This window comes from Amblyomma mixtum, chromosome 1 (assembly GCF_055824585.1).
Source record: "Amblyomma mixtum isolate Tamu chromosome 1, ASM5582458v1, whole genome shotgun sequence".
NCBI lineage: Eukaryota > Metazoa > Arthropoda > Arachnida > Ixodida > Ixodidae > Amblyomma > Amblyomma mixtum.
The window spans coordinates 236074034-236097323 of NC_143012.1; the positions used below are offsets into that span (position 1 = coordinate 236074034).

General features: G+C 46.1%; 2 protein-coding genes across 2 annotated transcripts; both read right to left on the reverse strand.

The window, feature by feature from the left end:
• Nucleotides 1–2717: 2717 nt before the first annotated feature.
• LOC149371264 (troponin C-akin-1 protein-like) lies at nt 2718–5149 on the reverse strand. The gene is made up of 2 exons (XM_089579657.1): nt 4922–5149; nt 2718–3110 (listed from the first exon to the last, which is right to left on the reverse strand). The coding sequence occupies exons 1-2, from the start codon at nt 5147–5149 to the stop codon at nt 2718–2720; spliced, it is 621 nt and encodes a 206-aa protein (XP_089435783.1).
• Nucleotides 5150–16000: 10851 nt separating this feature from the next.
• LOC149371265 (gamma-glutamylaminecyclotransferase-like) lies at nt 16001–20443 on the reverse strand. The gene is made up of 3 exons (XM_089585038.1): nt 20081–20443; nt 19502–19748; nt 16001–16595 (listed from the first exon to the last, which is right to left on the reverse strand). The coding sequence occupies exons 2-3, from the start codon at nt 19709–19711 to the stop codon at nt 16203–16205; spliced, it is 603 nt and encodes a 200-aa protein (XP_089441164.1). The 5' UTR covers nt 19712–19748; nt 20081–20443; the 3' UTR covers nt 16001–16202.
• Between the last annotated feature and the right edge of the window lie 2847 nt (nt 20444–23290).

Consider the following 23290-nt stretch of genomic DNA (forward strand, 5'->3'; position numbering starts at 1 on the left):
GTTATGAAATAGCTGTCCTCCAAGGTCATCGCACAGATAACTATAAAAAAATTCAGGGGGCACTTTGACTGTCTGAAGTGCGTAGAGGCGAAAGCGTTTTCCGCACCACTTTGCCTATGTGACACTAGTGACGTCCCCACTGGATGACGTCACACATAATTGATGACGAAGTAATCAAAAATTACTAAATAATGACTAATTACTGATTAATCACGCAGCACTAATTCACTGCTAATTAATGGCGCTTAAGCTTCGCCTTTAGGAGCGGAACGTTACAGCGTGTTGTAGCGCTGCCAGGGAGCCCACGGAACGCCACCATCCGTTCGGCGCGATGCCTTGCCCTTTGAACGCAACGTTTTTTGAGGAAAGGAAATGGCGCTGTAATTCTCAGTCATCTCGGTGGACACCTTAACCGCACCGTACAAGAAGGAGGAAGTGGCAGTGAAAGAAGAAAGAGGGGCCGTAATGAAGAAACTGAAAATTGTATTTGAGGAAAGGAAATTACGCAATAACTGTCTCACATATCTCGGTGGACACCCGTCAGAACGCGGACACATCTGTCGACACGGCTGCCGACACGGACGCAGACATGGCTGCCGACACCTATTGCTAACGACAGCATGAGGCATTAAAGGCTTTCGCCTTAAAAGAAAAAAATGACTTCTATAAATCACCTAGGCGTGCTTCTCGGGCAATTTTGTGCAGCGCATAACACTATCACTGACCACTTGCCCGCAGAGCGGAAATGGCAGATTTTTCTTCGTGAAAAATGCTAGGATTTTCGGTTGCACCAAGTCGCCTAGCCGAGAAAAAGCTTCAGTGGAGTGATTGAAATCCCTCCTTAGTTTCTGTTCATACTAACCTCAAAGAGTGAAACGTTTAAGACTTGTATAAATATTCCTTTTTGACTATAAAAAAAAACCGTTCATGCCGTCCCAGTTGCCTCATAGTATCACTCCGAGCGACTTTTTGCCCATCTACCTGCTCGTTGAGTGCACTAGTAACATAGGGGTTAATCAAAACGTAATACGACGACAAAAGACTACGGCATTTTAAACCTAGCGAAAAATTGTAGGTATTACAACACGCCACATTATGACAAGAGTATTAGTCTTCGGTCACGTACATTTTGCAGGAAACAAATGTTCCGTTGTACGTATTGCCGACTACTAAATCCTTACATAAGTGTAATGACATCGAAAAATAAAAGTTGTGAAAAGATGAAACACATGGCCATCAGAAGTCGTAAAAATAATTATATTTTATTTGCATTCTGTGCTTTTTCTCGTTTTACTGTTGTATATATATAAAACAAATTACACTTACTGTTGTGACGACCTCGCATACTGCGCGGGTCCACACGGCATGGAGAGGTAAAGAGACACCGCTAAGCTCAGTGAACAAAAGAGGTATACTCAAGAATTACATATCTAGTACACGATGTAGAGGCTGGGGTGCCCAAACTTACATGCAGCTACGTTGGCGTCGGCTTCCTCGTCAGGAGGAACGGAGGGTCTGCGGGGTTGTCGTTGTCCTTGTCCGTTCGCTGAGGCTTTTCTCCTCGATGGCTTGGGCGCTTGGGGCGCCGGAGGATCCACTGCACAGCGGTGTCGTCTCGGGCCTTGATCGTCACCCGACCGGCTAACTTTCCTCGTTTTTTTTTTTTTTTTGCTTATTCGGGTGGTCCTTCCTTCCAGGCTGGAGCATCTCCCTCGCCTTCCTTTCAGCGCCGTCGCCTCCCGCCTGCTTGAGTCTTTTCCCCACCTGCAGGCGCCCCTGTCTCTCTTACAGGGTGTGCTTGACCTGCTGAATGATTGTCGGCTTGCGAATAAAGATGACGGCCAGGTTGTCGCTATTAGGACCCTTAATGAGCATTGGCCCCCGACACCCAACGATTCCTGGTGCCGCACAGCCTCTCGCTCATGCGCCTCCAGGCTCCCGACGCCACAGATAGTGGCCCTCCGGAGACACGCATCGCAGTGTCACACTGTTAACTTTACATTTCATGTCTGCAGTGCATTGGTGCACTTGTTATTTATGCTTGCAAATGCGTATTATTTCAAAGAATTTTATTATTTTTGTCCACTGCAATCTTGCTTCACATTCGCTGCGGATTTAAATTATTCGGGTGTTTTTTTAGGGCGCCAGGTATGCGCCCTAAAATAAACATGTAAAGCCTACTTTTTCTAGTATCTTGGTCGCACTCAACTGCGTTTGTCCCGTGTGGTTCTCTTTCTCTTGTCCCGTCCTTTTGCGCAGTTACTTTTGTTCTCATAGTATCTCAACATGTCGTCGAATAACTTAGAATATTGGTTAAATTATTCAATTAACATGGCGAGTTAAATTTTTTTCGTTTCTGCACCGCACAATGTGTAACCAACAATTAACTGGGAAGGCCAAAAGAGGGGATTAGTCGGGCTGGTTGGGGCATGTTGATGGAAACCGATTCAATTGGTTTCCAATAAACTGTGTGTTTTGTTGATGTCGGAAGCACCATTTAATGACAGCAACAGTTGGGACGGAAAGAAAATCTTTATTTTATATATATGAACTTCGTATCACGACGAAGTGGCCTTGCTAAAAATAAATGACCAAAATAAGTAATGACGCCGTCCTGGCCATACATTAAGTTCTTGTTTTAACATTTAAACGCAACAGGTGGCGTTTCTTTTTATGGAGATTGCCTTATTCATGGAGCTCGGCTTTGCGCTGTACGCTCAGCCGCTGCTGCAGGTGTCGTTCTTGTGGCCGTTTCGGAACTCGGAGAGCAGGAAGCCGAACGAGTCCCCTTTTTCTGCTCTAAATTCGGGCCATTCGATGCCTGGCTTGCACGTGTAGTTGGCCACATGAGGAAGCGACAGGAGCTTTTTCTCCATTTTGCGCATGAAGTAGATCCACGCCTTCCGGCGACGAGGGAGGCGTGGAAGGTCGCCAGATGGCGTGCCAGACGAATTAGCAGAAGTCCGCGACGCCCCGGTCTTGGGGTTTACTGACTGCGGCAGCAACTCGACGTCTTCCTGCGATCTTACGTAAAAGTTGGGGTGCAACTCGAGACGGTCGAGGAGCTCTAGCATCCGGTCGTCCACTTCATACACTTCGCCGGACACCTCCTGCGTAGTCCGTAGATAGAGACACGTAAGGCGAAATGAACTTTAATGTCTATTCGAATAAAAATGTTCATTTACTGACAAAAGATAGTTGTTTCCTTTAACGCCCCAAACCGACTCGGATTACAAGGGACGCCGTAGTGGAGGGCTCAAGATAATTTCGACCGCCTGCGGTTCTTTGAAGTGCGTTGATATCATACAGTACATGAGCCCCTAGTACTTCGCCTCCACCGAAATGCGACCGCCATGACCGGGATTGAACCAGCGTCTTTCGGGTCGGCTAGCGAGTATCATAACCATTGAACCGCCACGGCGGCTGAGTAAGGAAAGAATATTACCACCACCATCATCATAAGCCTGACTGCACTCACTGCAGGACAAAGGCCTCTCCCAAATCTCTCCAATTAACCGATGTCCTTTGCCAGCGGCAGCCACCCTGTCCCCGCAAACTTCTTAATCTCATCCGCCCACCTAACTTTCTACCACGCCCTGCTATGCTTTCTACTCTTGGAATCCAGTGTGTTAATTTTAAGGACCACTGGCTATCTTGCCTTCGCATTACATGAGGTATTGTGTTCGGCGTTAGAGGTGCTATTGGAGGATAAACAAAATGTTTTTTTGGAACCCTCGGCAAAAGCAGATATAAAGATGTACAGTGGGATATGAACAGGACATCGTTTGAAGTGCAGAACTACTGAGCGAGGTGAAAGAAAACAGAGAGTCACCTGAGATTTTTTACCGCTAACGCAGATTAAGTGTTGTCGAAAGCAAAACCAGTCGGAGGTTCGGAGATGGTTTCGCAGAGAACCAAAGCAACAGGAGGATTGTAGGAGTGGAATACATTCTGCCTGAATTATTAGAGAAATTTGTGATGGAATTTTATGATAATAATCTTTAAAAAATATTGTAAAATGTGCTTAATTTGATGGAGTACGCCCCCTTTCCGCTGAAAGGCTATGCTCCCCCCATCGATCCACCCATTTCTGCCTCGCTCTTTCTCCTCGTCTTGCTCTTGTGTCTGAATTCATTTTCATGTATACTAGAGCAGTGCGATATCTTGAAGCAAGTTTTAGTGACTGGCTGTAGATTAAGTTTAACTCCCGCGGTTTTCTTACCATGCATCGAAGCTTCAGCACACAAGGGTGATGGCATTTTGCCCCCGCTGAGGTACGAAAGGTCGCGTTCAGCAGTCGAGTACAAAAATTCAGGGGTCACTTTGGCTCCCTAAAGTGCTGCAATGCGAAAGCCTTTCTTGGTGCACTGTTTGGCATTGACAGCGAGACTGTTTGTGCTGTACTAGTGCTTTATTTGACTACACACTTTGACTACACATTACAACTACACACTTTAACTGCCGACTTTGACTGCTTCTTTAGCACGACTCTCTCTCTGCTTCGATGAGTTCGGTTGTATCCATGGCTCTGTTCGCAGTAATGAGGTATGTAATGTGGTCACCCACGGACGCCTTGCGCCTCCTGTCGGAGCGGACGACAACTATTTTATTAGTTGTCGTCTGCTCCAAAAGGGGACGTAAGACATCCGTGGGTGACCTCATTACTGCGAATCCGCGCACTCTAACGTCATAACCATTTCGACCAACCGAAAAGCGCGACATCTCTGCTGACTACCTTCTGCTGACAGCCTTCTGTCGACAACCTTCAGTCGACAACGATGAGGCATCAAAGGCTTTCGCCTTAAAAGCCACCGATTGATTGCCGGAGCTAACTACCTGTTTCTATGAGCATGGGGGATTCTCACGCAAGTGCCCCATCTACCGGAGCTCACAAAGACAGTGTGCCACTGTATCTACTCACATGACCCACGCTTTCGAAGGGGAGCAGACACGGTAGCTCGTACGCGGACGCGAGAACCAGGGGCCACTTCTTGACCGTTCTCGCCGGGCCAACCAAGGACGCCCGGCCGTCGGCTGGGCGCGTCAGGAAGTGGTTGTAGCTCTCGCCACTCTTGAGCGTCCCGTAGACGAACACTGTGTGCCGCGTCTCCTCCGTCTCCTCCGCTGGCAGAATATTGGATGGGCACATATCGGTCGACCGAAGCTGCGTGACGTAGAACAAAGCGGCATTTAAACGTTTTGAAGTCAAAAGAAAACTGGCTCCCCAAATACCTACGCTGAAATTAATTTATCTTAATTGCTCGAGGGGGCAGCGAGTAGAAATGTTTGCCTCTGTCAGACTCCGCGGAATGTGGCTCTGGGAAAGGAGAGAGAATTGCGGAAGAAAGGTGAGGTCGGAAGACCTGAGAAAGCATGCTCTAGTTGTTTAAACCCGGCACACAGGAACGAGCAGAAGTGAGCAAAATGATGAAAAATGTAAAGTAGGAGACAAATTACGAGCATGCGATGGCAAGTCTAGGACAAAAATTTTGGATATTGGAATATTGTAAGTTACTATTATGAAAATACTGTTGCTAATGGTCCATTCTTTCAATGCGTAGCAAATTCTTTGTTTTATCGTTTTTCTATCGCTCTCATCGAGTCGTCAGGACTGCCATAAAAACCAATGGAGAACGTTTTTTGATCATAGCAAAAACTTGAGAGCAAAAAATTCAGGCGTTTGGAGGTGTTATCTGCGGGTAAACTGATTGTTATGGTGATATTGGAATATATAAAATAATTGCTTTCACGCTATTGTCCAGGATTTCTAGGCATGTTATGATCGTGTACTGGTTAAGTGCATGCTTATTAGGAAGCGCGTGTTTTGACTTGGTACAGTGTGGTATTCACTAGCACAAAGATTCGGCACTACCAAAGCGTTCTGTGTTCGTGCTACAAAGCACCTAACGCGTTAACTTATCAGGATGATGCATTGCTGATGGAAATATTCTTTTTCCTCTAGTGCGGGGACTGAAATGAGCTGAAGCGCGTCCTCAGATACAAGAAGTCTCTGAGACTGTGCAAGATATAATATCTCTGGCTTATCAAGCAGCGCAAGTGCGCGTTTTAATTTCTTATAATTTTTGAGCGTCTACAGTCCCACTTGACGCCGTTTACCCTGGTGCCGTCAAGTAGCATGGTCTTATTGTATCAGTGTCTGGGACACTCAGCACATACTGTAAAGTGCCCGTTGTGCGCGTGCTGCATTAGGGGAGATCTGTTAGCTTACAAGCGCCGCATATCGTTTTAAAACCAGAACAAATCAACCACTGCAGTAGCAGTTGCTATTGGTCGCGGCATTTTAAGGCGAAAGCCTTAAATGGCTCATACTGTCGTCCGTTAATAAAAGCGTGTCGCACACGTTTAACTGTGGAACTAAAAATGATAGAAGAAAACCAATGGTTGCTTCAGATAGAGGAAGAAACAAACCTAGAAGCCAAGTTTGATGACTATAGATTAATTAGTTAATTAATTATAGGCAAAAATGTCAAAATTGCGTCGAAATAGCGCCTATGTCGATATAGCCACGGGAACGGTGTGACGTCACATCCACCGCAAGTCGTCACGGCGTAGTGAAAATGTCACAGAATGGACGGGAAAACGTCGGATTTGTGTCAAATTAGATGAGAAAATGTGTAATTAAGCGTAATTAACAGTTAAGATCCCCGAAAGATGTATAATTTGGGTATCGATATAGGCACGAGAAGGGTGTGAAGTCACATCTACCGGAAGTCGTCGCGGCATTGTGCCCTCGGCTTTCGTCTCTCAACACTTTAGTTGCCAAAGTGTCCTCGCCTTTCTTTACAAAGACCGGGAGCCTGTTATTGCGACCTCGTCACATTTCATCGAAATTTATGAACCACCTGGGAAGACACGGCGGGAGCCGACAATTTCTCTACTGATCCCACTTTGATAACCTTACTTAGGTGTCAGCGAAGAAGCTAAAAAATGTAAAGAAAAGGCATTGCTACGAAGTGCTGTAGGTTCGAACATGCCTCTCTATTTTCTTTTTACGCGAGACTGCGAAGGATATAGGGTAAGGCACTGCAGAGCGGTCAAGTTGTTTTAAAGAATTAAACAAAAAAAGTGGGCGTTACTCGCGAACTTCCAAACAACGTTTGAAGACATGACTGAGATTAGTCAGTGAAGAAGATCGCTTGCAAGACACGGTTGGTCAATGCGAAACAATACTTACCGCTGTGCAAAGCTGTGGGCACGGAGGCAAAGCACGTTCTGGGCCCTCAGAAAGAAACTGAACTGCCGGTTAGTGTACCAATGGTCCCAGCCGCTTCTCAATTGTCACTGAAAGCTGCAGAGCAAGCGTGTGAAAAATAAACTACCGCTGCTCTATGCAAGTGGCTTCAGCGACAGATTAGTGCAGTCTCTCTTAAGTCTTTTATAGGGTCTCCGTTCACGTGGCTACCACGTGCGCACAGATTGATGCCACGGAGTTAGGTTGCTTCGTAATTTTTCACAGTTACAAGCGCAGGCTTGCCCTCCGACAATGCCACGTGAAGTGGGGAAAGTAACAAAAATACAACAATGCGATTCTTAGTGTCTGCAGTGTCTTCGGTCTTTAAGATGGCGCATACCGAGAATACAATGCTGTCGCTGAAGGCGAATTCTGAACCACTTTTTTTTTTCAATTCTTCTGATGCTTCAAGTATGGCAGTGCATTTTTCCGAAAAAGTTATGGACGCTTAGGAAATAAAAGCTCTCCGACGAAAACCCCAATGTCGGGCGCTGTGCTATGCTGATCATGGGCAATGACTGCCATACACTTCTGTATTGTTCAATTCGAAATTGATGGATCGTTTGCATGTGTCAGGCAGCTTAGACACCGTGGAGCGTGAAATGACTTCAGCGCTTTCGGAAGCCATTGCCTTCTATATTTTACATCCGCTCGCTCCTGTGAACTGATACATATGCACGCAGGTTGCCAACTATGCTGCCGCTGATGAAGTGGTATTGCCTTCAGAGAGGCTATGTCCAGTTTGTACGCAAAAAAGCGAATTACTTGCACTTTGTTGAGAACACCGGCTATGCATCGTTTTTACTTTGGTTGCGTCGAAAAGAGAAGAACCAACAAAATGTAGGAAATCAACTATAATGAGAGAAAGATAATAGCATAAAAAAACTAAACATATACCTCTTGTCAAGATTCGAAAAAAGTTAACAGGACAGTCATGTGACCCGATGCGAGAAAGCTACAATAGCAGTTGAATGTACACTGGATAATTACTTTGATCCTTTTACTGTAATGAATGCTTTTATTGATTGATTGATTGATTGACTGATTGATTGATTGATTGATTGATTGATTGAATGAATGAATAAAACGGAGCATTGAGCTAGTTGGTAGCTAGTTGGTACATACTGCTGTGAAAAACAGCGCTGCGACGAGAGACAAAGAAAGAAGACAGCAGGACCGGCACTTGATTGATTGGTTGATTGGTTGGTAGATTGATTGATTGATTGATTGATTGATTGATTGGTTGATTGATTGATTGATTGATTGATTGATTGATTGATTGATTGATTGATTGATTAATTGATTGATTGATTGATTGATTGATTGATTGATTGATTGATTGATTGATTGATTGATTGATTGATTGATTGATTGATTGATTGATTGATTGTGAGGATGGGCGGGCGGAGATGGCTGTGTGGGAGGTTGCGTATGACATGCATGACATGACATCATCACATGCCTATGGACATGCTTATTTGCAACTGGACTCCCACCGTCCCAGGTTATATTTCTTTCTTGTATTCTTGCCATTAATTTCCGACTAATTATTCCTCAAACACAGCGAATGTACAGAACTGCGGCTCGATTATTAACGTATTAGAGTCAAAATGGATTCTACGCCACGTATTATTTTGGCTGCTTTTAATGGCTCTCTCATATCATCCGGACCACGAGAGCTGTCATGTTCCGCAAAGCGTAGCATTTATGTGAGCGGTTATTTTATCGCAGGCAGGGAAATATTTGATTTTGTTCTGATCTAAACTGCATTGAATAAAAATTTATTGGACATTGTCTTTGCGGGACTTACAGAAGAAGGACGCTTTTGCGGCGCTAAATATTTACGACGTTCGCTGGATCGCCGTCGTTTCATGAGGTTATTCAGAAAGCAGCCCACGCTTTGAAACGACTGGACGAAAACGCAAACGCACTAAAACATTTCTCGTTTGAAACTATGGGCAAAACTGATCACGTACGACTCTCTAGAGCGCATTCACATTCCTGTCTGCAGCATAAGTCTTTAAACTTTGCAAAGCATGAAGCTTGCTCTTCTGATTTTCATTTAGTCGCCCAATATAGTAAAGTATGCAGCCGCACGTACGTGACACGTGTATTGCGAGCAGTCGAGGAGCATGCGTTCAACACGTGCACTGCTGGCACGCGGCTACTCTTGTTGGTTGTGCTCAGCGGGGAGAATCGAGATAGTTTCTCAATATGTGTCGTACGATCGGCATTGCATTAAAAAAGCTTATTCAGCAGCAGAGTGCGACATATGAAGCACTGCAAATGCAGCTATGTAGGATTGAAAGTGCAAATGCGGTTCGTGAAGTTTTAAACGCAGTGAGACAAAAAAAAAAGAGGAGCAAAAAAGCAGGAGTTCACTCCACAGCGCTTCTGATGTCTGTGCTTTTGCTTCTTTCGTATCTCGAGTGTATCTCGAAGGCAGCTTTATGAACTCGCTTCCACATTTAAAACAAGAACAGAAGTAGCGCAGGCATTAAGATACGTCAGAATAGATAATCATAGGCACATAAGTAGAGAAGATAAAGCCGCAGCTTCTTTACTGAAAAAAAGTGCGAAAAAACAAGAATCACTTGAAATACTCATCGATGATCGCAAAGAGAAACTTAACTTTCGTTACTTTAGAAAAAGAACGGTTGAGTCAGGCATAGAAAAGCATGCCAAATACAGTTTTTAAACTCGCTAGTTGTGAGGACAGCTGTCTTGATATCTCTATCACAAAACTTATTCAGAGCTTTGAGGATTTCAAGGCAGATCTAGTCCCTATAATTGGTTCTACTACAGGGGCCCACCATCCAGTTCTTAAAGCGATGTGTTTTTATTCTTTATTACAAGTACCAATGGCACGACGTCATTGTAGGCAGATGAACTGAATGCAGTCTGATATAGAAACGAAATGCCGGAGCAAGCCAGCAAGGTAAGAAAGCATACAAGGAAGATAATTAGAAAGCAGAAAAGTTCACGAGACCATGCCAACGATAACACTTGTCGGAAGAGTACAGTTAAATATACAACCCAGGGAAAGAAAACGATACGTCAAACTAATTCAGTAGCACTCTGAAAATCAGAAGCACTCAGCACGACATTCGGAAGATTATGCTAGCGAAGTATAGATCCGCGGAAATGAGAATAATTAAACGCATTACTATGGTATTGACACACCTCCTTATATTTTCAATGCTGTGCAGATTAGCTAATGTTTACCGTGACTGCTTTAGATATGTACTTTTATTAATAATTGTGCAGCCATTCTAAATGCTGTGTAAGAATTTAGCCGTAGGAGTTTTCGCCTGGACGACATACTCGCAGTGCTCTCGTCAGTACTGTCAGGAAAATATGTGCTCTCTATTATCACTCTAAGCACGAATCAGCTTATATAGAAGTAAAAAGGGAATAAGCTGTTCACTGGCGCAGTCTCGTTTAGTGGCAGGGTATGTTGCCCATGCCCTGGTGTAAATTTCTGTCACTAAAAATACGGAATACGGAACCACTTCTATTTGCTAAGCTAAAGACCTCCGGTGCACGTTCAGAAGCCTCCTCTTATTGTTAACTCCATCAGTTCACAATACTTTGCAGCGGGAATGCGCCTAGGTTGCCTAAGTGCAGCATTCCGCATATCTAGTATCGAAATCTACTCCGTGGCTTGGACAACATATCCTGCCCCTAAAAGAGTGTGCGCTAGGGAAAAGCTTCCTCCCTTTAACACCCTTATAGGCTTATTCCTGTTTAGCGTGATACTCCGACACAAGAAAGTTTAACGTGGAGAAAATCGAACATGCTCTAAGGAACGGAGGTAGCCTAAAATCAGTGAGGAAAAAACTGGGCATAGGTAAAAACCAGGTGCATGCGCTAAAAGACAAACAGGGCAATGTCATCAGCAATATGGATAAGATAGCTGAATTAGCCGAAGAGTTCTACACAAATCTATACAGTAGCGAATGTAATCATCAAGTTACTGAGGGAGGCAGTCGAGCACAACAATGGGGCATCCTGCCAGTAACGAAGGAGGAAGTAAAGAACGCCTTAGGAGCAATGCAAAGAGGGAAAGCAGCTGGTGAGGATCAGGTAACAGCAGATTTGTTGAAGGACGGAGAAGAGATTGTGCTACAGAAACTAGCCACCCTGTATACGCAATGCCTTGTGACCTCGAGAGTACCAGAAGCTTGGAAGAACGCTAACATTATCTAAATTCATAAGAAAAGAGACGTCACGGACTTGAAGAATTACAGACCAATCAGCTTATTGTCCGTTGCCTACAAGGTATTTACTAAGGTAATCGCTAATAGAGTCAGGACAACCTTGGACTTTAGTCAACCAAATGATCAGGCAGGCTTTCGTAAAGGATACTCGACAATAGATCACATTCACACCATCAATCAGGTGATAGAGAAACGCGCAGAATATAACCAACCCCTATATATAGCCTTCATTGATTACGAGAAAGCATTTGATTCAGTGGAAACCTCAGCTGCCATGCAGGTATTGTGGAATCGGGGTGTAGAAGATTGTTATGTGAAAATATTGGAAGATATTTATAACGATTGCACAGCTACTATAAAAGTCAGCAATAAAATTCCACGATCTCGCCAATGCTCTTCACTGCCTGCTTACAGGAGGTATTCCGGGGACTGGAATGGGAACAGTTGGGGATAATAGTTAATGGGGAATACCTGAGTAATTTGCGATTCGCTGATGACATTGCCTTGCTAAGCCACTCGGGACAAGAACTGCAAAGCATGATCAATCAGTTAGACAGGCAGAGCAGAACGGTGGGGCTAAGAATTAACATGCAGAAAACCAAAGTAATGTTCAACAGCCTAGCAAGGGAACAGCAGTTCGCAATTGGTAGCGAGGTGCTGGAAGTAGCAAGAGAATATGTCTACTTAGGGCAGGTAGTGACCGCAGATCCGGATCATGAGAGGGAAATAACTAGAAGAATAAGAATGGGGTGGAGCGCATATGGCAGGTTCTCTCAGATCATGAACGGTAGCTTACCAATATCCCTGAAGAGAAAAGTATACAACAGCTGTATCCTACCAGTACTCACTAATGGGGCAGAAACGTGGAGGCTAACAAAGAGGGTTCAGCTTAAGTTAAGAACAACGCAGCGAGCTATGGAATGGAAAATGATAGGTGTAACGTTAAGAGATCGGAAGAGGGCGGAGTGGGTGAGGGAACAAACGCGGGTTAATGACACCTTAGTTGAAATCAAGAGGTAGAAATGGGCTTGGGCAGGGCATGTAATGCGAAGGCAAGATAACCGCTGGTCCTTAAGGGTAACGGATTGGATTCCAAGAGAAAGCAAACGTAGCATTGAACGGCAGAAAGTTAGGTGGGAGGATGAGATTAAGAAGTTTGCGGGGATACAGTGGCGGCAACTGACAAAGGGCCGGGTTAATTGTAGAGACATGGGAGAGGCCTTTGCCCTGCAGTGGGTGTAGTCAGGCTGATGATGATGATGATGAAGTTATAACCATGCACCTGGCACACATTCTGAAGCCTGTTTCTGCACCCTTTCCAACTTGTTCATGAAAGTAGATTAGTATACGTAAAGCTGTCCCATGCTTCGCAAGGAAGTTCGAGCCCTGGTCTTACACACTCGCTAAGTGCCGTGTTTTCTTCAATACCGAAGCTCCGCTTTTAAAATTAACTGAAAGAAGAACGAAAGACGAGAAGCTTTGGCAGTTATCACAACAATGTGGGCGGTCAAATCTTGGGTTTCTGTACCACTAGCAGATATTTTACCTATGCTATCGGGACCGTGTAACGCCTAAAGAGGGTGCAAGGCGCCGAAGGGGCAGCGCGATCAACGACCACGTCCGCGTTCGCATGGGTGCTTGTCTGTAAACCGCCGCTGGTTGTTATGCGAGTGTGGTGCAGCACGCAATGCAGTAAGCGCTGCTGGTTTAAGCGTCATATAAGGAAAAAAGTATTGGAAATTAGCACTCATACAATGGACATATAAACATAAAGGAGCTCAAGATGTCTATGAATACTTGTTTCAAGAGTCACATGCTGTATATAGAGCGATATATCACTGGTGTGGAACCACAAGCATGCTGAGAAGCGGAGAAATTAGTTCAAGGTAAATGTGTGCCCATTTAATGGTTGAGCAGTTCACTCAAGATATTTAGGCTATTTGGCGCAAACAAACAGAAGTCAGTAATCCAAGCCGAAGAACTTTCCAGACCGTGGACTCCCACTGTATGCGATCCGAAATGCATACACTGCATTCTCCGCCGGACGGCTAGCACTCGAAGTACCTTTGCTACAGCCCGCACTATGGCTCCACCATCTTTCTGGGCTCTCCCAATAATCTGGATAGTATCATGGTTAAGGATTTAAAATTCCAGACATTTATTTTTCTTTGTGAATTACACATGGTCAAACATGGACGCCATTCAGGTCATTCTCTTTTTCACGCTTCGAATGATAAATTCTTTTTGTATATATTGCGAAGTTTAGCGTTACGAAGTAACAGATGGGCTATGAGGGACATAGCAGGGAAGGGGGAGGGGGGAGAGGGGAGAGGGGGGCTCGGGACGTGCCCTTATATTAACGTGCGCTGAGATAGGACAGAATACGGCAGTTTTTTATTTCACCTCTCTCGAAATACGGCCGCCGCGGCCGTGATCGAACCCGCGCCTTTGAGATCAGCAGCTGGATGCTAAGACGAATCAGGGAAATGCTGCCGATCGCAATCAGACAGCGCACCAAAATCATACTGTACCCCAAAACATGACAGTGGAAAGGCATAAAGCTAGGAGAGCAAACCACGCTCAAAGAATCGAAGAAAAATGCAGTAGCGACTCAGCTGCAGTCTATGTCGAGGCGGACAGAGCAAAAGAAGACAAATACTTCCCCATCATGGTGGGAGCGACAGAAGACCAGCCCAGGTTCCTTGCAGGAGCGACAGTCGCCGCATCAACAGAGGCAGAGTAGCCTTAGCCGAGAGAGGCCTTAGCTTCAAGAACGGCCGCGTGGCACAGTAATTAGCGGCTCCAAGTCTGCGATGTAAAATGATATCGAAGGCCTGATTTGCTCTGCAGCTGCAGAACTAATCAAAAACAGCCAAAGAGTAAGCCGAGTAGAAATTATTTGAATCCCTGCACACCAGGGAAATGCGGAAAAAGTGAGAGCGAACCGATATAACCGAGCTCTAGCAAACCGGGAGGGATCGGGGAGTGTCTTAGAGTCCCCCATTTGCGAAACTTGCGAAGCGTTACGTTGAAAACACCAGTTTTCTCCGGCATGCGCGCTATGCCCAGAACCCTTCGCTTCTTCCCTCCACATCCTTTCCCCCTGCCCGGCGGGCCCTCCCCCGCGGGACCTAGAGAACCTCATGGGTGGTGGTGGTGGTGAAAAACTTTAATCAAAGAGAGCTTGAGGGTCAAAAAACCCTGCTGCATGGTCGGTATCCTTAGTCCGGGACACCGCACGACGAGGCCCCGTCTCGCGCCCGCTTGACCAGAACCCTTTGGGACTCCAGTGTGGAGCAGTTGAGGAGGGCAGTCTCCCATGCCTCTCGGGTGGGGGTGGGGGAAGGGGGAAGGGGGAAGGTGAGGATTCTGAGTACATGCCCACACCATGTGAAAGATATCGCAGATCTCTCCACAGTGCGGGCAGGGCCCATCTGTGTTCGGATCGAAGTGTTTTGCTATGGCAGGACAGAGAAGACCGGGGAGGACTGGGAGACCCTGCTGCGCTCGGAGGACCCGGCCGTGCAGACCATCGCCACCGGCCGGGCTGCCAGTGTTGTGGACCTCAGGAACATAAACACTTGAGTGCAGTGGGGTCGTGCGGGCCCCTGGGGCGTGCCCCGAATTCCTCTTTAAATAAAGTTTTTCTCTCTCTCTCTCCGTGAAAAGTGCAAAGCATGAGATGCAGAGCGGAACTCGGCATGTTTCACACTCGTAGTTGGCACGTGCATCCTTCCATGTGGTGGAGCCCGGGGGGCATCTTTTTCTTGACCAGTTGCGCCGGGGTTATATTAGGAAAAGGACTATTTTTTTTTATCCCTGAATACGCCAACATTTCTTCGCGCACTGAATGCTCCCATTTCTTAGCTGGCGGCCGAGCAGCAATCGAGATGACATGTAGACTTTCTGCTGGTGAGCATGAATTCACGAATAATACTAATAGGTCGGCAGCGGTGAACATGTAGTCTTTTTTTTTAGGTCGTAGAGGTGTTGATATCATCAACAGAAAAAGAACAACAACAGAAAGAGAAAGAAAGCGTAGCAGAGGTTAGGATTAACTAGCACATTAAAATCGCACTATATATAGCTGAGTTAGAAGGTACTCGGTGCTAGTCTGCAGTCGCTGAATGCCAACTCTCAAATTTGCTTACATTTAACCTGTCGCACAGCGAAGAGTTAAGAAGACTTCACATCGTTGGTCTGTACACATCCCACAGATGTCTAAGAAAGACATCGTGGAAGTCAGCCCATTTCAGACACATAAGCCCCTTTCTCACATGCAGCATTTTTCTGCGCGCTACAGACTTTATTACTAGATACCAGCTAGCCCAAACAGCTATCCTTAGCATTTCTTTGCTTTCTGATCAAGGTTTCCTGGTTAGATTTTTTTATGAAGTGTGTAAAAAGAATATTGGTTAATATCAACTTCACTTGCGTACCAAAATGCTTTATGCTTTATTGTGTACACTGAGCCCTCACCCCACTAAACGACACCATATCCATACATCCTTATGGTTGCCCCAGTCTAAATCACAAGGGAAATATTTATTGATAGCTATAGAAACTTAAAACTTATTCTACAGCAATTTTAACACCCTAGTCTCATTAAGGAGGATGTAATAAATTTTACAGCGACTCTGCATTGACTTTTCCGATTCTTTGCTCACAGAACGAGTGCTCTTTTTCTTCCTCTAGTATCTTGTTTGGAATTCGGCTGTAGTCATTTAGTATCAGCCGTTGTTACAGCTTTCATTTATGGGGACGTTTCTGAACTGCGAGGATAAGAAGCGCAGCGAATCGTTGCCCGTGAGGAAGGGCAACTCGATGCCACGTTTGCCCGTGTAGTTGGCCACGTGCGGTAACGACAGCAGTTCCTGCTGCGTCTTTCGCATGATGTAGATCCACACTTTTCGGCGAGCGAGGGAGTGCGGAATATTGTCGGACGTTGTCGAAGACGAGCATGAGGAGTTGAGTGTTGATTCGGCATCAGTGTCCGCTGGCTGTGGATGAGTCAGCAACTCGACGTCTTCCAGTGATCTGACGTAGAAATCTGGGTGTGACTCGATGCGGTCGAGAAACTCTAGCATGCGGTCGTCCACATTGTACACTTCGCCGAACACCTCCTGCGCAGCAAAAAAAATCAAGAAACGAGCAGTGAAATTAAAAATCAAGCCTTTTAAAGTCCTGAAAACTCCATAGAGTTTTTCAAAATTGTCTAGGCGGAAAAGGTAAGTCGTGGTCGTTCATGCTCCATAATGGCGGTGTGTACGTTGCATTTGGCTCGGCTAATATTTGGCAGCAAACGTCTTTAATACTTTTTTCGAGGGAAAACTCCAAGAGGTAGATTGATAAAAACTGGCTGTGGCTTAGCTCGGCTATGCCAGGATACACGAAGCGAAAGCGAGCGCAACGACGAGGCAATCGGTGTGACGTCATACCAAACGGCGGCGGTGGCTCCGCGGGGAGGCGCGTGGTGTGACGTCATGCCAGATGGCGCCGCGAGCGCGCGGCGTCCGCCAGCTGCGGCGGTTGGTTGGCAACGGCTCAAAGTCGGTTTCTGTGCCTCCTCGGAGCACCGCCACAGCGAAATCGCAAGTTCGTTGCCAATGTAGCTTTCGCTACAATATTCTTACAAGCCTATATCAAACATTCGCTGGCGACAAGCCTATAAAAGTAGGAGAGCGCTCTTTTAAAGATATTTAATCTGCGCACAGGCAAAAGCATTCTAACGCAGCTGTGTTTCCACAGCAGAATCAATGTTTTCGGGTAAACTCTAGCCACGCCAAATACGAAATGTACACTTGACGGCATTGCCGCGTAGTATGAAACACACTTTAAGAAACTCGCACTCATGGTCCTGGCTCTGTTCCCTCTGCAGTTGGATACACCTCAAGAACGAAGCAACCAATACCCCCCAAAGAGGTCCTCTAGCCAATGGCATCGATAGATTTTTGGATTGGTTTATTGGGGTTAACGTCCCGAAGCGACTCCCGCTATGAGGGACGCCGTAGTGAAGGGCTCCGGAAATTTCGACCACCTGGGGTTCTTTAACGTGCACTGACATCGCACAGCACACGGGCCTCTAGAATTTCGCCTTCATCGAAATTCAGCCGCCGCGGCCGGGGTCGAACCCGCGTCTTTCGGGTCGCAGCCGAGCGCCGTAACCACTGAGCCACCACGGCGGGGCGATATATATTAACTGGACGTCACAAAAATCTATGCATAATCGACATGCAGGTGCAAGGGGATTATACATAGATTTTTGTGACGTCCAGTTAATTCATGTATAATCCCCTTGCACCTGCATGTCCCCTGCTCTTAACAGTGACGTAATGGCAACCGGTCTACGCCTATGGCTGGAGGGCCTATTTGAGGGCATTTGCCAGTCCATTCTTCAGTGGTAACTGACTATAGGTAACGGTGTGGAATTATGTAGGAAACTGACAAATAATGATGCCACTCAAACCTTAAAATTGCTTGGTGCAAAACCATTATTTAAGCGCAACTGATATGGGTTTGTACCAACGGTGTACCGATGGTGTGCCCAACTTGAATTGGTTGCCGGTCGCACTCTTAAGAGCCCCCTGCTTGCAGAAGGCCTTGCATCATCACTTGGAAATTGATCCACACAACTGTATCATGAATCATTTCGCGACGACGGAGCAACAACAACGGTCGTGCTTCATAAATTTTTCATTGGACCATTGTAAGGTCTTTTTAAATTGTACAAAAACTGCAGAGAAGACAACTTCGGCAATTCCTTTCTGTGCATAACCTCCTAGAGTTAAATAAATTAACCATAGAGTGCAAGCTTGAAGAAGGAGGCTGAGAAATAATCTTTCCTGAGAGATTAATAACCAGCTATTTATCTTAATGGCAATTGGCACCTCGTAGTCCGGTACTCAAGGCAAGTGGAGGTGGTAAGACAGGCATTGTTCTTTTCTCCGAACCTTTTCGGAACACTTCTATTGCCGCTTGAGAGCACTACGTAAACACAGTTATTCCGGACACCTGTCCGAATGCATTACGATATGCCGACTTTGGATCTTAAGTTTTCAACATCAAGTTACTGTCCTTCTTTATAAATGCCAGTCCTCCAGCCGTGTTACAGGCGTTTACGGGGATGAGTTTACATTTTCCTCGTCGTTCATGACCCCAAAGCCTCAGGGATACTGATCATGCTTTCATCGACATCTGAATGGGTTCTGCTACATTGTAACACAGTATCCTCAACTGTCTCTTCAAATTTACCGCACACCACATTATATTTGGCAGATTTCTTTTCATAGACGCACGTTCGGAGTTTCTTTAACGTCGCTCCGAAACTAGGGCCCTGCCTCTCGAGATATCATAAAACAGTTCCTTTCTGATTTCTCATTTTCGTTCTGTAAAGGTTCATAGACGATTTCTTATTCACGAAATTGATCCAGCTGGCACACTCCACCGCTTCTAAAATGCGTTTAGCGCTCATAATTTTCTCATTCTGGTTTAATGTATGCTTCCACTTTAGTCGCCTAGTTGTTTTCTTCCACCATCAGTAAATACGTTTGCTGTACAAATGCTCCAATGTCTTAACTGCCCATCGGTTCCCGTCCACGTTCCTCAGGAGCTTTTCGCCAAGTATTTTATTCAGCTTCCTGCGGTTCAAGCGATGTCCAACCCATGTGTACCTGTACTTGCTTATTTGTGGTCTTCTCACAAAAAGCTAATGCTAGTCTTCCATGATTTCAGTAGCTCCAGTTGCACTTCTTGCCTCTGGATACAATACCGCGTTCCCAAGAGTAAGCCCTGGCGTCATTACTTCTTTCTATGCTCCCTCAGAAGTTCATACTTATTGTTCCCCGTTGCTTTGCATGCTTTCTTATCATGGTATACCTCATTCCGTTATCCCTGATAATGTTTCGCGCTCACCCATGTAGCATTCATTCATACATTCCTCGATATTTTTTGCTCCCCAGTTATGGTCCTGACAACGTACTGAGTGAACCGCTAACGTTTATAACGGCACCAGGCAGCTGTCTCTACTCACGTGGCCTTGGCCTTCGTATGGAAGCAGGCACGGTATCTCCAACGACGACACGAGAACCAGAGGCCATTTCTTCACCGTCCTCGCGGGACCAACCAGCGACGCCTGGCCTTCCTTGGCGTCCGTCAGAACGTGGTTGAAGCTCTCGCCGCTCTTCAGGGTACCGTAGACGAACACAGAGTGCCACGTCTCTTTCGCCTCACAGCCTTCCATGGTGCCGGATGAGCTCAGGTTGGTCGAGCCAAGCTGCCTTTTACAAACAGAACAAATTGCCGTTGAAAAACATACGTATCAATGACTCAAAGAATATGAAAATGAGTGTGTTGGCGTCAAAGTGTCTGAACTGGCTCAAAGAAGGTGCGCGCAAACTGAGACAAAGTTGTGCCTCTACTAGTCTTATCAAAATGCATTCCTGGACGGCAAGGAGGTATGACAGGTCGGAGAGGTCTATTCGAACTAGCGTAGTCTAGCCGCATAGCCTGGACAGCGGTAATTAGCAGAAGACTGCTAAATACTGACGAAGGATGAGCAGGCGAGATAGCTGGGTTTTACGAAATCTTGGTTAGCTGCTTAAATACATACTCATTTCGACGGTACGACTGACTGTCACGAGGATAAAAGTAATTCAGGATTAAAGTATTCAGCACGATCAAAACTTATGCTTCCACCAGCTGCGAGCACGGGAATCTGTACATAGCAGCAAAATGCGAGAGCCGCTCACCCCGCTGGCGTTCGCCTCGCGTTCTATGCGCCCAACAAAACCCGCTAACTGCGCAGTAGCGCCAGCTGTGGAGTCTGCCTCGCTCTGCGCGAGGAACCAAACGCGCTTTGTTGAGTGCAAGGCCAAAGTTATTTACGATGTCCCCATTTCTTGTGGCCGCCACTGTGTAGGACAGATATGTCGTTTTAACGGCCGGCTGCAGCTCAATTGCATGGAGTCTGCTGTTCACTACTCGACGCTACCTGCCCGTGCGAAGGCCCTGGGCAGGGATGAAAGTTCAATATAACATATTCTCACTGTCTTTGGGTGTGTATTGCACCTCATGTGCTTGCAAGCCATCTTTGAAGCGGGGCGTTACAAAGGCCAGTGCAGTGTTTGATGCATTCTATACTGACAATCTTATCTGAAAGCAATTTAGATGTCAGGGCATCATGGTTGTTTTCCTGCCGCTTTTATCCCCCCCCCCCCCCCCCTACGCCTTTATCTTTGACAGGGCTTCTTACAGCGTTCGTTTTTTTATACTTTTCTTTTGTTTACTCCTTTCCTTTCAGTGTCGCCAATATATTGCTTCGTCAGTCTAGCTTTCCTTCTTGCTTATGCACCTCGCTACCTTCATTAAAATTAGCGCGATGCGGAACAAACTTTCATTTGCTTGTAAGTGCCCCTGTTTATCCAGTTTTTTCATCTGCTTCCTTGCACTGTTTGCTTGATTTTGCAAACGCTCGGACTGTGACAGAGAAGCCAACGCTCCATGGAGTTGGCGTCAGGGCATACTTGAATTCCCCAACGTTTTTACTGCGAACAAGAAGCCAAATTTTCATGGCGTCGGATTCAGGGCATGCTTCATTTTGAGAACGCTTGGACTGCGACCAAGAAGCCAACGCTCCATGGCTTTGGCTTTAGGGCATGCTTCATTTTACAAATGCTTGTACTGCGATCGAGAAGGCAACGCTCAACGGCTTTGACTTCAGGGCAGGCTTCATTTCGCGAGCGCTTGATCTGTGACCAAGAAGCCAAGGTCCATGGCTTTAGGTTCAGGTCATGCTTCATTTTGCGAACGCTTGGATTTGACCAAGAAGCCAACGCTCCATGGCTTTAGCAACAGAGCATGCTTCATTTTGCGAATGCTTGGACTGTGGCCAAGAAGCCAAAGCTCTATCGCTTTCACTTCAAGGCATGCTTCATTTCGCGAATGCTTGAACTGCGATGAAGCCAACGCTTCATGGCTTTGGCTTTAGGTCGTGCTCGAATTTACCAATGCTTGTACTGTGACGAAGAAGCCAACGTTCCATGGTTTTGCCTTCAGGGCATGCTTCATTGTGCGAACGCTTGAACTGTGGCCAAGAAGCCAAGCTCCGTGGCTTTGGTTTCAGGTATGCTTCATTCTGCGAACACTGTGACGGTGGCCAAGAAGCCAACGCTCGATGGCCTTGGCTTCAGGGCATGCCCTGGCGTTGAGGCCAGGCCATGCTTGAATTTTTCAATGCTTGTACTGTGACCAGGACGCCAACACTCCATGGCGTTGGCATCAGGGCAGGCATGAATTTGCCAATGCATGTACTGTCTCGAAGAAGCCAAAGCTCTATAGTGTTGGCTTCAGTGTATGCTTTATTTTGTGAATATTTGCACTTTGACCAAGAAGCCACTGTTCCATGGCGTTAGACGTCGAAACATGCTTGAATTTGCCAATGCTTGTACTGTGACCAAGAAGTCAACGCTCCACGGCGTTGGTGTCAGGGCATGCTTGAATTCGGGTTCGATCCCGGCCGCAGCGGTGGAATTTCGATGGAGGGGAAATTCTAGAGGCCCGCGTACTGTGCGTTGTTAGTGCACGGTAAGGAATCCCAGGTCCCGGGAATCCTCAGATCCTGAGTCTCTCTCAGACGTTAAACCACCATAAACCATAAAACCATGCTTGAATTGCCAACGCTTAAAGTGTGATCAAGAAGCCAACGTTCCGTGGCATTGGCGTCAGGCCGCTAAATACTTTTTAATGGAATTTCATCTCTCGCTATTTCGGTTTCGGTTTCATCAGTCGAACGAAGGCTGTGATGTGCAGTTTGTGCTTAGGTCACGTGATGCACTAGGAGAACGCTAATATATTTTCTGACACGTAGTTTTAACTCACTACAGCACTTAACCCAGCCTGTTTCAAGACCTTGAATGTCAAAGAATGATCTATCAGCCATTATGCCGCAGATTTTTTTATTCATCACGTGCCCTAAACAGCAACTACACGTCACAGTCATCGTTCGGAAGCTGAAACCGAAACTGAAGCAGCGTCAAGCAGTAATTCAATTATAAATTATTGCACGGTCACAGACGAAAACCATGGTGTGCTCAACGTATACCAATGTCCAACGCATCGTTTCAAAGAAGAAAACATGCAAGCGAAAATTTGGTGTCTCATTGTCCTTTAAGTTTGCGGGCAACAGTAGGTTGCAAGCCATTCATGCCTTATCCTGTTTATTGTACAGCGTTCACGGCCGTGTAGCAGCACATCTGGAATTTGAGGCTAACCGCGTCGATCTAACAGCTCACGCCGCATCATAGGAGCATGCTAGGAGTTCGAGAGAGAGAAAATAAATCCCATTTAACTTTTAATCGCATGCTTTACGCTGCATAATGGGAGCAGCATCGCTGCGAGCAACAAGAAAGAACAGGCAGATAGAAGCCTGGGTGAACAGTCATAACGACACGTTCTGGGCACCAGCACACCAAAGCCATTTGAGGACGCGTAATGGTGGCTACTGCGTAGATCAAGTTCTTATGTGGTAAAAGAAAGCCTGCTCACCAATACGTATGTTACCCGCTAGATCGGGGAGTAGGCCTCCTGTAGAATGTGCCGTGGACACTTCAAAATCCGAACGCGAAACGGACGGAAGAAACACGGCAGGCGAGCGCTAACTTATCTACGTTTATCACGGGTGCAATGTACGAGAACAAGTTGGGGTCGGGGCCGTTGGTGGAGTGCAGATGTCACTGTAACGTTTTCTCTCGAGGAGAGAACGGTGTTTCTCCATTAGTTCTTCCCATGTAAGAGGTGCTGAAGTTTTCAGCGCAGTCGCACA

Coding starts and splice junctions, on each gene's coding strand:
- LOC149371264 (XM_089579657.1), bottom strand. CDS start 5,149: ATGTGCCCATCCAATATTCTGCCAGCGGAGGAGACGGAGGAGACGCGG. Junction 3,111..4,921: donor CCTTCGAAAGCGTGGGTCAT/GTGAGTAGATAC, acceptor CGGACTACGCAG/GAGGTGTCCGGCGAAGTGTA.
- LOC149371265 (XM_089585038.1), bottom strand. CDS start 19,711: ATGGAAGGCTGTGAGGCGAAAGAGACGTGGCACTCTGTGTTCGTCTAC. Junction 16,596..19,501: donor CATACGAAGGCCAAGGCCAC/GTGAGTAGAGAC, acceptor TTTGCTGCGCAG/GAGGTGTTCGGCGAAGTGTA.